The sequence below is a fragment of the Poecile atricapillus genome, chromosome 6, assembly GCF_030490865.1.
Source record: "Poecile atricapillus isolate bPoeAtr1 chromosome 6, bPoeAtr1.hap1, whole genome shotgun sequence".
In the NCBI taxonomy this organism is placed as follows: domain Eukaryota; kingdom Metazoa; phylum Chordata; class Aves; order Passeriformes; family Paridae; genus Poecile; species Poecile atricapillus.
This window is the reverse complement of record NC_081254.1, coordinates 9,458,747-9,471,681: the sequence shown is the minus strand read 5'-3', so window position 1 is coordinate 9,471,681 and position 12,935 is coordinate 9,458,747. Positions and strand designations below refer to the sequence as shown.

At 42.9% G+C, this 12,935-nt stretch overlaps 1 protein-coding gene across 17 annotated transcripts in view; it reads right to left on the bottom strand.

Moving 5' to 3' along the window:
- Nucleotides 1-5,194: 5,194 nt before the first annotated feature.
- ANK3 (ankyrin 3) overlaps nt 5,195-12,935 on the bottom strand; it is a 291,521-nt gene continuing 283,780 nt past the window's right edge. For all 17 annotated transcript variants that reach the window (XM_058842005.1, XM_058842004.1, XM_058841986.1 and 14 more), the window contains 4 exons: nt 11,678-11,761; nt 11,495-11,554; nt 9,618-9,703; nt 5,195-6,601 (listed from right to left, as the gene is read on the bottom strand). In XM_058842005.1, coding sequence (XP_058697988.1) covers nt 9,635-9,703; nt 11,495-11,554; nt 11,678-11,761 — 213 coding nt within the window. In that variant the 3' untranslated portion in view covers nt 5,195-6,601; nt 9,618-9,634. The remainder of the gene's footprint in view (nt 6,602-9,617; nt 9,704-11,494; nt 11,555-11,677; nt 11,762-12,935) is intronic.

Genomic DNA, 12,935 nt, shown 5'->3' with positions numbered 1-12,935 from the left:
GGCTCAGCCAGGGGCTGCATCCCTGGGATCAGACCCGGCAGCTGCTGATGCTGCCTTCAGCAGAGCATTTCTAGAGTGATGCAGACAGCAGTTATAGAGATGAGGGATCTTGAGGCAAGAGGGGAGCTTTCCCCTGGCCGCTTTCACTGTCCCTCTCTCTCTGCTGGGCTGGCATCAGAGGTCTCACTCCCAGACAGAATGCCAACTTTCATAACAGTGAATTATAACTTGGCACTTCTGTAGCTCTCTCTAGTTCAAAGGCATGCTGAAACATTATCTAATTAATTCACACAATAGCCCTGGAAGGCAAGAAAGGGAGGTAGGAAGCTGAGTTACTTGCCCAATGACAAACACTGAGTCAGTGGAAGAGTGGGAGGAAAACTCAAGGGCCCTGGATGTTTAGATCTGAGATGCCGTCCTTCTTGTCACAACAGTATTTCTGTCATTTAGAAAATAGCACCTGTATATTTAATTACAGTTACAGCCAACTAGTCCTAATTAATAGATTAAACAGGGAGAGGAAATGTTATCCTAATTAGCACCCCCAAAAATTAAAAATCACATGCTTTTCACATCTGTAGGATGTTAACCAAACCAATTAAAAAATATATGTGGTATAAGCAAAATTAGCAAAACCCCCTTTTGAATACACGTACAGCAGAGGCTGCCCCACTGAGAGGGCTGCTCAGGTTCCACTGGTCCTGGTCTCCACTACAGGGGCAGCACGGCAGCAGGGACTCGGCATCACAGGAAAAGCCACCACAACCAGCCTGCCACCACCACAGTACCTGCAGGACAAGGTCCCCACCTTCCTCAGTATCTTTTTATTGCATAAAAAATAAATGCAGAACTGTAAGGGTGAAAAGAAAGATGTTTGTTGAAATAAAGAATATGAAAATGTCACCAGCACCCTTATAGTAGGAGAGCAGACCAATCAAGAGGAAGAAATAATAAAACAGGAATTTATTTACAGAAACTATCATTACAGGAGGTAATGGGCAATTAGAAACAGTGTTCCATAAACTCACATCAACAGTAGAAATATTGTATAAAATACATTTCTGAGTGTGAGGGTTTAGAAGAGGTATGTTCAGAGATTTAATGTAATCCTTAATGTAATTCCAGAAGTCCATTAATCAGCTGGAAGACCTTCTATAGGAATACAATTTCATTAAAATATTCAGTAATTATAGACTGAAGAGGGAAAGGCCAACTGAAGCTAGTTAACCCAAGGAAGAAAAGTCTGCATAGTACTCAGACTACCTGACTGAAATGGTGGGGGTGGGGGGAGACAGAAAGACAAAGTTGCAGGAAAATGCGATTGATGAAAAATATTGCTAGGAAAATAAACTGAAGCAGCATTAAAATTAATGTGACCTGTACATAAGGGAATATTAAATGGGGGAAATGGAGTGCATATGTGGAGAGTTTATAGAAGGGGAGAAACCTTGGTTTGAAAGATATTTGTACGAGCAGAAGAAACCCAAATCATTACTCTTGTGGATTAAGGCATCTATTGATGCAAGTTAAAACCTATTTTCTAACAAGCAATTCAGATGAAAATAATGTTATGCTACTTTACTTTTCTGACCCGCAATTATTTAATCAGAAAGCTGTTATTAGGAAAGGAGTCTCTTAGTAGGAGAGAGTATATGACTATGAAAATGTGCTGTGTGGTAGCAAACTGTTAGCTAATGCATCTTCAGCTCTGGGGCTTTGCTTTTGTTTCCCTGTTCTCCACAGGGAATTTTTTTCAGAGTTCATACTAGGCTGGTTCTGTTGGTCTGGCCATGTCATAATAATATCCAGCCCCTGGAAGCCTTCCAAGGAAGTTGGTGAACAGGGGATTGCTGTACTTTGCTGTTTTATAGCCCAAGTAGCTCTCAATAATTGAATATTAGCGTGGTGGGAAAAGTACCAACAAAACTTTTATGATAAGTCTTCACCATCCACCAGAACTTTGGTCAAGTAAATCAAGACATGCACAATTTGCATGCTGTTTTTAGCATCAGCAGTTATGAAAAATGTGGCACATACATAGATTTTCCTTGAGCAGCTCATTTTTCTGTCCTTCACTAACCTTTTCCTCTCCCAGTAATGGATTACTTTTTACATTAAGCATTTTGTAGCAGGCTGAGTCTAAAGTCTAAAGGATCCACATCTTCTTCAGAAAACTGCTGTACTTTCAGCCAAGCAAGAATATTTTTCTTGTGCGTTATGAGACCATGTTTTTCCTCCCTTGCTCACTCAGGAGTTAGAGGCAAGCTGAGCCAGGATCTCCTCCTCCTCCAGCCCCCGTTTGGTAGGATCTGCTCTGAAAACAGAGGTCCTGTTTTCATTGTCCCCCTCCTCCTGTCCCTTGGCAATCCCCACACATGACCAAGGCCAAGGATGCAATGGATTGGCAGCAGCTTTTTCATACATCATGCATGTATGTCTAGTACACCAACCAAGCCTCTTGCCAATACCCTGCCCAGCATCCCTGCACCAGCCTCAGCCAGACAAGTCCCAGCCCTCTGGATTACACCCCCTCCCCAGGGAGAGGGCTGGCAGGGCCAGGAGGGCTACTCCCAAGCCATCATGCTGCCCCTGCAGAGCCCTCCAACCATGCAGGACTCACACAGGTCCTCCAGGCCAAGCCACTCATGCTGAATTTGTATAAAAATTTGGTAAAATTGTCACTGATGGACTTAATGGAATTTCATCAAATGTTACTGTCTTGGTCCTGCTCAAAGAAGCTCCAGTTATAAACTCCTCCTTTAGAGGGCATGGAGAGAGTTATGGGATCATGTGTCCCACACTCCAGGCTGCAGAGGCCTCCCCAGTAGACCACCTCAATTTCCTGCACAGTGTGCTACAGACAAAGCCTGTTAAACAACCCCCCAGGAAATTTGCATTAATTAGCAAGGTGCTGCAATCCTGCGACTGTCACTTATCCCACTGTCAGCTCCACACTATGAGAGCTCTTAGAATTTCTGACATTAAAATTATTATTTGCCACAAATAAAATGTAATTGATATTCTTTCAGAAATGGAAAAAGTACACCAGGATACTCTGCAGCATTATTAATTAGTGCTAAATCAAATATCAAAGGATGAAAATAATGCTGGATTTAGCAAAAACATTTATTTTAATAGATGTGATCAGAGTCCCATGACTTAAAATTTTGCCCTTAAGGGGAATGTTCTCACTGAGGAAAACATGAAAACAAAAAAAAAAAGAGATAAAAGTGCGCATTTAGGTAGGGTCCTCAGTCACTCAAGAGCTGTCTGTGCTGTTTGCTAGTCCTGGCAAGATTTCTGTTTTCCTTCTCAAATGACCATCTACACTTCAACCTTTTTTTTCCCAAATATCCTGAGCTACCATTGGAACTACTCAGTGCAAAACAAAACCAACACCCAGAAAATCCTGTTTGTGCAGCATTTAATATGAAATTTTAAACTCTGTGAATTTAGCTGGAGAGTTCCTGTTCCCTGTTTTCTCTTTGTATTTAAGGGGGAAGCAAACTGACAAGTGAAAAGTGCAGCAGCAGCTGGGGACTGGGACATGCTGGCAGCGGGGGCTGCCCTGCTGGGTGCATTCAGTGCTGGCCCAAGAGAGGCATCTGCCGTGGTCACAGCCTGCCTGGGCACCCCCATGACAGGGCCATGCTTCAAGAGCACCCTTGGAGCCCCAAGCTGAGCTGGCAGCTACTCACATGTGCTGTCACAGTTGAGACTCGCTCCCTGAGCTCGGAGCTGCCACATAAATCACCAGCAGTGGCAAGAGAGCTGTTGAGACTCACCTACACACCTCTGCTACCTGCACTGGCAGCCTCGTTTCCCTGTCTATAGAAAGAGCGCTTCTGCCTGCCAGAGCTGCCATTCCAGGTACAGTCACAGCTTTTTTCCACACCAGCACCAGGCACTAACAGGGAACCAGGCAGAGGAAGAGATGAGTCAAACAAAATGCTGGCTTTTGGATGCTTTTAGAGACTGAAGCGAGGCTTTTCTACAGTACAGCTCCTGCCTTCCTGCTGGTTGTCACCACAGCCTTTGCTTGGTGTACAATCACACTGTAAAATCATGACATATTATATATATACATCTCACAGCATTTACCAAAAACACTTTTTCATTCACCTGGTCTGGACACTCGAGGGGAGGGAGGGAGGTGTCTGGACGGCAAGGTCTGCAAGATGATCACTGCTACCGGACTGTGAACTGCAGTAAGATGCACTTCTTCTCCAGGGGTGTAAGTGGCATTTGTCCTCCAAACTTTGGCATAAGGACCTGAACCACCAGCATTGTACCAGCAGTATCCTGACCTAGGTAAAACATTGCAATACAGACTGGCTGCTCAAACGATGAAAACTTCCTTTACTGTCATGCTTCAAAAGCCCATGGCCCTAATAACTCAAGAGACACTGACAAACCAACCTGTTACATTCTCCAAGCGCTGGTCATCAGTCAGGAGACCTTGCTGACTGACCTCAGGTGAGGACCAGGTCCTGTGGGGATGACCGGATAACAACAAGCAGACTGAGGTGTATCCGTAGCAGAGGTGCTTCCTCAGGTGCCAAAGCTGGGGTGAAATACCTCATCTTTGTCGTCTTAAAAGCCAGGTAAAACCAATCCCTGAGTAATAAACTATATTTACTGCACCTGAGTAGTCCAGAGCAAGAGTGTGTACTGATGCTGCCTACAAACCTCGGTTTTGGCCACATTCTTTATACAGTGCTCTATCACCAATAATATACAGGAAGTGCATGCAATATACAGGGGATGCATATTTTAATGTCCTCATGGGCTGTTATTGATCTGACTGATTGATAATGGGGAGAAAATTGATTCAGGTAGTGCTTTTCCTGGTTCTTGACAGGGCAAAAGAATTTACAGGAGGTCCAGAGCTCACATGTATTGGAGAGGGCTGCACATACCCCTGTTGCACAGGCCCTTTCCCCCCATCTCTGACCCAGGGAGTGGTTTTCCTTAGCTTTGCTGGGCATGTGCTGCTGGCTGCTGTGTTTTTCTCCTGCTGCCTTGATCTGGGGAGAGCCTACCAAGTGATAGCCTGTCACAGTGGGAAGATGAAGAGGTGGATCAGACAAAAGAAACAGGAAAATCAGCTGAAAGCCAGGGGCAGATAACTGCTGGCCTTCCAAAGCTTCACATCTGTAGAGCACAAGAACACTGCCAAATACACATTATCCAAGAGTTTTAACACAATTTATTTTATGCTTAAATAATCAACTAGATCATCCAGTGTTTTTTGTTTTCATACATATGTAATTAGAGCTATTATCAATGAATGCTGTTTCCATATGAATATAATCAACAAATTAAAGTATTTCACCAAAAATCAAATAAAAATGCCCTTTAAAACACAGCAGCCTTAACAACCTAATATTACACTGCTAGGATGATTACAGATGATTGGCTTACTGAAAGATTCTACATCTTATAGCCAGTACACAATACAGTAATAATTTTACAGCGTGCTGCCAGTCTATTAGCTAATATTTTCTCTTCAGTTCATTTAAAAATATCCCAAACGTGTGCTCCTTAGAGCACCAACCCACTTCTAAAGCTGCAAGCATTACCCCCATTATAAAGCAAGAACAGATAGCACCCCCCTCCCCATAATGCAACTACTGTATATGTTATGGGTCTTAGGTCATTTCATTGAAAAATTGGCAACAGCAACAAATATTAGATGAAGGGCTTTGTGTTTACAGATAAAATCTTATTTTTCATGTTGCAATATAGTGTTTGCAAAACTGGAAAAGATTTAATCAAAATAAGGTGAAACACATGCATCAAAATATTAGTACTCTGAAGAAAATTTTTCACAGAACTACAGAATTCCTCATTTTGGGAATCATTTAAATTTGCAGCAGATTTTAAAGATTTTTTTAAAATCAAGCTAGCGATTTTGCATATACAAACATTATAATTGCTAATATACAAGAATCTGTGAAGATACACCCAGAATATCCCTGTAGGTGCAGCCATTTGAGACACCTAGCCTGCTCAATGCATTTGCAATATTCTGTTTGTGATTGAAAAGGCAGTGCCTTATCAACATTTATTCTATTTTGTTAGAATTTATACAGTGTTATTTATTTACAGCAAAACTATTGATGTTTAAAAAAGAAACAAATAGTGTTTTATACCCTGACAGTTTGGGTCCAAGAAAAATAAGGCGAGCTGTTGTGGATTTCAGTATTTTTAGTGTCTTTCCAATGGTTTAACCATTTCGTCTTCGCACATCCTCTCTGTCCACAGGAATTTATTTCTTTTGAGATGACATCAAACTGCTTGAGAGAAACTGTTAACAGCATGGCATCTTGTATATACACTGCATTGGTAACTGCGCACCCTCCAATCCTGTGAATGAACGTGAATTTCCATGCTCTGCAAATTGGCTCATGCTAAATTAGTTTTTTTTGTTTGGGATTTTTTTTTTTTTTTTGTTTTGTTTTTTTTTCTTTTTGCATAAAAACCATGCGGTTAATGTGGGGAAGCAGCAAACACACGCACACTTTTATAGGTGAATGTTTAATTCCTGTTGATTTTGCTTCTGTGAGTGTCCCTCTAGAATACTGGCAGTAAAAGCACACTGTGGAGAGAAAACAGAGAACAAATCATTTCAGAAATAGATTATTAGAATCAGTTTCATTCCTTTCCCTGACTAAACAGAAATGTAACTGGCACGATGAAATTCTGCAATAAGCTAAATCACACAGTTTCTAGGTAGGAAATGACATTAGCTGAACTCCAGCATGAGGGGAAAATGCAGCTGCAGATGTCCACACTGCTTGTGAACTGATTTACAAATATGTTTACAGCACACTGCATTTCATTACCCCGGACATGGCACCAGCTCATCTGATCCAATGATTACAAGGAATAGGTTCTTTTGTTGTGGAAGGAACAGCACCATCTCCAGACAGAGAGAGCTGCTGCTTCCACAGCACATTTTTCTTCATTGTGTGCAAGCATCCCCACAGTGATAGAAAACCTGCTCTCCTTGCACATCCACCTCTTCCAGTTGCTCAGGAAACATGACTGACTGAGCCAGGAATGCAGCGCCCAGCCTTTAGGAGGCTTGGTGAAGGACAAAAGCAAGGACAAGGAGCAGCCCCATCCATCTCCCTCTGGCCTGGCTTGCATGAGCAGCACCAAGGAGAGATGGTCCAGCTCCTGCTCTCTCACACCTCAAATCAGTCATGCACATAAGGACAGCGAGTTTGTGACATTTGCTGTACAACAGCAATGTCTCACAGCAGAGAGGGCAGGAAGCAGAAATACAATCACACCAGCAAGCAGGAGCTGGAAGCCCTGCAGCTCTCCAGCACCTGGGCACAGGGCAGCCTGCTCGGGAGCATGGCTGGCGCAGTGCCGGCAGGACTCAGGCTGGCACAGACATGCCTGTTTACTAATCAGGTCACAGGTCCACACGCATTCCCCAGGAGTGCTCGCAGTCTCCTTCTACACTAAAACAATCTGTCCTTGCCCACATCTACAGTTGTCATAAATCTGTCCTGCTGCTAAGAGCCGCCTGTTCCCGTTGCAGCAGTCACGCCAGCTCACACCGTGCTGTCCTGCAGAACTGCACGCAAGAGTTCTTGGCTTCTCCTTTCAACCTATGCTTCACAGTGGGCTTATCTGCAATGGTGACAGGGACATTTTCACAGCAAAATGTAGCTAACATCATTCTTTTTTTCAAACACTCCAAAGAAAGCAACCACCTCTGTCTGCCCAATGGGATTTTTTTTGTCTTTTGTGATTACAAAACAAACAGTTTTTCTATAGAATCCCCTGCCTATGCAAACACATCTACTTCTGCATCCAAATGAAATGTTTTTAATGGGCTCTTGACCAGACTCAAAATTACTTAGTGCACATTTGGTCACGCTTATCAAAGTTTGGACCACAGAGATTCATCTTACAGGACAAAGATTCCCCCCTGGAGCAGAGGTTCATCATCTAAGGCAGACTCTATTAGCTCCTCAGGGGTTCTAGCATGGAAGACATGCCTACTGGAAATCACAGGAGAAATGCATTAGCAGTCATAGGAGCAAATTTGGTTCTGAGGAACTCAGACTGGCTTCCTGAAGGTCAGACTCTGTTTCACACATTAGGCAAAGACTGCTCTATTTATGTAATTTTATTTTAAAATGAAGTGCTTTTCCCTTATCCACGCTGTCTTTTGTCTTCAATGTCTGAATTTACATTTCTGCTGCTTTGCCCCTGCAGATTGACAGATACGACAGTGGAGCAGCACGGGACCCAACGTGGGATACAATCTCATATAAGTAGTGCCATCACTTTGGCTTGCTTTACTACCATATCCTTGAGCTCCATAAAGGGGAAAGCTGTGTCAAAAGAACCACCTCCCTTTTCCAAACAATAAATATTTTATGAGTATGTTGAGCACCAAACCACGTGAAGCTGTATTATTCTATTAGCACACACAGGAGGACTCTCAGTAAAAGCAGGAATTCAGGTGGATGCAGTAGGTGCTTACCTGATACTGAAATCCCACCAGTCTCCTCAAAGAGCTTGCTCCTTGGGGCTTGATCCCATAAATCCTTCAGCTAGATCCCACATACTGAGTGCTGATTGTCTAAATGGCTCTACTCACATGCACAGAGCTGTAGGTCCAGTGGGCTATAGGGGCTACCTTACGTTGCATCAGTTAGAAGGGACTGGTGACTCAAGAGAGACTGCTTCTGTCTTTTTCCTCACTAGCTTGTCTATTTGCCAGGACCTGTTTATTCTGTTCTCAAATCTTACAGTCAATCCTATACCTATGTACAGTAAAAGGATAACACACAGTCTTGCACTTCATAAACTCTTCCTCTGCCCAATTCCTGAAACCCACCAAAGCTAAGAGAAGTACTGAGCAGAAAAAAAGGCATGTCCATGGCAAATCTACACACTCGGAGCCATACCAGATGGACCAGTATTGATAGACATGGACAGGCTCCTCCCATATTTACAGGCACATCTCTCTGTGACTATAGCTGCATCAGCCAAAAAAAGCAGCCTCTGGCTTCAGGGTGCTCCACCACATCTTTACAGAGTCCCCTGCAAGGGTGTCTTAGTCTCTGCATTTGGGTTTAGCTTGGGAAGCCCTTATACCATCAGCTGCTGGCTTGCTACAATCGTTAAGGCTGGATCAACAAAATTCACAAGAAACGGTTGGGATTATTTGCTGGAAATACTGAGACACTTCACTGCAAGGACTTTGACTTGAATAACTGCCCTCAAATCACGTCTGACAGTGGAAGAAGCATTCCACTCCTAGGTTTGTGTGCAGCTCCTTCACTATTTGTGTTTAAGTTTCTAAGGGTAGAAAATTCTATGGATTACAGACACTAGGCACTGTAAAATTCCCAAAAATCTTGCATGTGCCTGAGTATTGCTTTACCTTATTTTCTGAGAAGTAAAGCTTAATTTCTATGCATGAACACAAGGTCATCTTCTGCTTACAAGATCACGGGTCAGCTATTAAGGTCTGCAGCTGCCAAGCAAAGTCAGGGTAGCAGAGACAACCTTTTGTGCAGCCAGGTGCTGTTCCCCATGCTGGCAAAAGCCTTCAACAAGGGAAGAAAATTGATCACACTGACCGTTCAGTGGTCGGCTTTCATGAGTAACTTTTCTTCTCCACATGTCTGACTTCTTTCTTTGTCTTAACCTTATAAGCTTCTCCCTGCTTTAAAGGAAAAGTATAAACATTAACATAGTCTGCAGAGAGCACTTGTAGTTGTAAACCAGCTTCCAAAACAGGATACACATTTTGCTGTAACAGGATAAGTAAAAAGCAGTTAAATTACATAAACATTTCATTTCAAAGATACACACAATCTATTTATCCACTCTGCTGAGCTGCAAAAGCACAGGTCTGAAATATCATCTTCAAGTAGAAAACACAGCTCTACAATTTCAGCCTGATCCCTGGGTTGGAGTGCCTGGCTGGCAGTCAGTCCTCGGCAGAGCCCCTGCTGCCAACTGCAGTGGGAGCCGGTGCTACTGACAGGGAAAATTCCCCTTTCCCAACCTGGGTCAGCTGAATTGGTGGGCATTCCCAACAACAGAGGCTGTGGCTGCTCTTATGATGTTTCACAACGTCTGTGCTTTAAAGTGAGCAGGTTAGTAGTGGAATAAAGGGAAGAGGAAGAAAGCCAGCAAAAACTCCCAATGAAGCAGAAGAGAAGTAAAACCAATGGCGGTGACAAGCAGTGCAGGTTTCAGCGTCTTTAAAACAGCAAACCCGAAAATAAAGTTCATCTTTGCTCATTAAAAGTAGCTCAATAATCATCTAAAAATAAATTCTCCAGTAATCACAAGCCTCACTCACATCAGAGAAAGACATCTGTTTATGTGTGGCTATGGGCAGAATTTACCCCTCAGGTGATCTGCATTGATGTATTTGTAACTATACGTAGTTTCCGACTAATCTAATCTGGTGTAGCAAATTGAAAATGTTTACCCCTTGCTGGGCAGGATTTTTTTTTTCTTCATAAACAACCAGGAAAGAGGGAATGGAAATAAGTTTGTTTCCATTCTTTTATTTCTGTGACATATGTGTCCTCAGCTTTTCTTTTTCCTTTTTTTTCTTTTTTTTTGCCAGAAAATAAAGGGTGTCTGTTATCTTCCTTTCTGAATCTGTTTTCACTCAGACAGGAATTTCATTAGCCCCAATGACAGTTTTACTGGAGCAGAGATGTCTGAGGGCCATGTGCTGGGGAAGAAGGCACAAGCTCCTCTGAAGGCAATTGTTTCCAGCAGTAATGCCCATTCCCCCAAGGCCCTCTTGGGACACATGACAGCTGAGACACAGCTTTCCCACTCTTGCCCCTGTCACTGAAGCCCTTTCCAAGAGGAGCTGGGGTGTGCTGGCACACAATAGTTCTACTCTTCCCACTGTCAGGGTGATAAAGCTGGGTTATAGTCCAGGCCTGCAGAAGACTTCCAATTTTGATCACCAGGGACAAAATCCTGTCTTGGTTGTAAAGGATACAATTGCTTGGGTATGTTCCCATTGACCTGAATCCTGCAAACCCTCAGTCACCAGCACCATGGGTATCACACCAAGGTGAGTGAGAGGCCACTGAGATCAGACTGCAGCTCATGCCTTTGGGCTGGTGGAAAGGCCACACAGTCCATCTACAGCTGTAAGGCTGTAGGGCAAGGGCTTAACCAAACACACAGACACAGCTCAACTTGATGGCACAAACCAGGCCCCAAACCCATGGCTTAGACCTGCTGCCTGTTTTACAGAAACAGACCTTGATGCCCTGTGTCAACATAATTTGGCCGGGCCTCCTTGATGTCACCCCTGCCCCGTGACCCCAATGCACAACTTGCCAATAACTGCAAGCACTGCACTTTTTGCCAAGGCTTCTTGTTAAATGCAAACCTCCAGCCCTTTAGCAGCACTTTCTAGCAGTCAACACAACCCTCTGCGCCTACTGTTACTTTGTGGTAGTCCCCGTTGCATTACCATTTCACCAACTTTCCTCTCATGGGGGATAACAACACGTCTTACTACCTTCCGGGTGATCTGTGGGAAGCAATACATGAAAAATATCGATTTTTTTTTTTCCTAGATTCTAAAGGGAGAAAGTATGTTAAAAGAAGTTACTTGAATGCAAAGACTCAGACAAATGATGTAATTCATGATTACTTTTCTCGTGATGATGTTGCCTTCTTCGTCGGTAAACTGTTCCTCTGTTACAGATTCACCAGGAATGTTTTTTGCTTCCTCACCCTAAAGAACGTGTTATAAGATTAGCAATAGAGCCTATATTCTGTCAAACCCACACATATTTCCACACCAATCCAAGCAACAAGCACATGCTAGCTTCAACTTTATGTAATAGTTTGCTTTATGTCACACGGACTGTATGAAAGCCTAGTTTATTTAGCAATGCTAAATAAACCTGTGCATTTATTCTGCAAAATGTTTCCTTAAAGTCAGTAGGGAGCTTCTAGCACACTGCTCTTATTAACTAAAGCATGTCAGGAAGCTCTCTGGGCAATGAAATCGAGTGGTTAGTCTGAGTCCTTTGAGACATCCCTTAGCTTTACACAGCTTCTCAGCGCCCAGTACATGCAGAAACATGGTCTAACGTGGGGAAAATTTGGGACTTGAAAAGACAGCTTTGCCTATAGCTTGCTAACTACAATGTCTTAAACACAAACACAGAAGACAGACAGGACTTCTCAGCACTTACAAAATGAAGGAAGTTATCTTACGTGACCCTTTGCCCAGCACGGTGCCACTGTGCTGAGGAGCCTCAGCAGCCGGTCCATGACTTACTGAGAACTGCAGCACTCCAGCCATCACTTCTTGTAGTACAAGCAATTTATAGGACCAGTGTAAATAAACATAAAAGCAATTTCCTAGCTGCTATGCCAGTGACTTAATTCCACTTAAAGGAATTATTGTTCAAATCACAAATAAATAACATTACTTTAGAGTCTGAGCCTAGCTGGCAGTCGTGAACTTACATTCCAAAATAACTTTGCTAACTTTACCTCACAAAGTCATATTCCCAAACCTGAGTGCTGAAGCAAGCACTGCTTTTGATGCTTCAAAAATATCCATTGTCTGTGCTTATATCTTTCATATAAGTAAGGCAAACACAATGATAATGTAGCTGGCCTACATATGAAAAGTTTCCACTTGCAAATGAATAACCCAAACAAACAAAAAAATCCTTAAAACATTTCTTCTCCCCTCACCCTCAACCCACTATGGACAAATTACAAGGAGAGGGAGGAAGCAGAAAGAAAACGTTGTATAAAACACATTATAACGATATTAATGTTTGAAAGGAGACTATTACAGCTTTTGTAGTGCTTCCATATACTGAACAGCACAGGGCAAATATAGTTTCTATTTACTGTGGTCTATACACTACATAGTTGTCTACATAAGC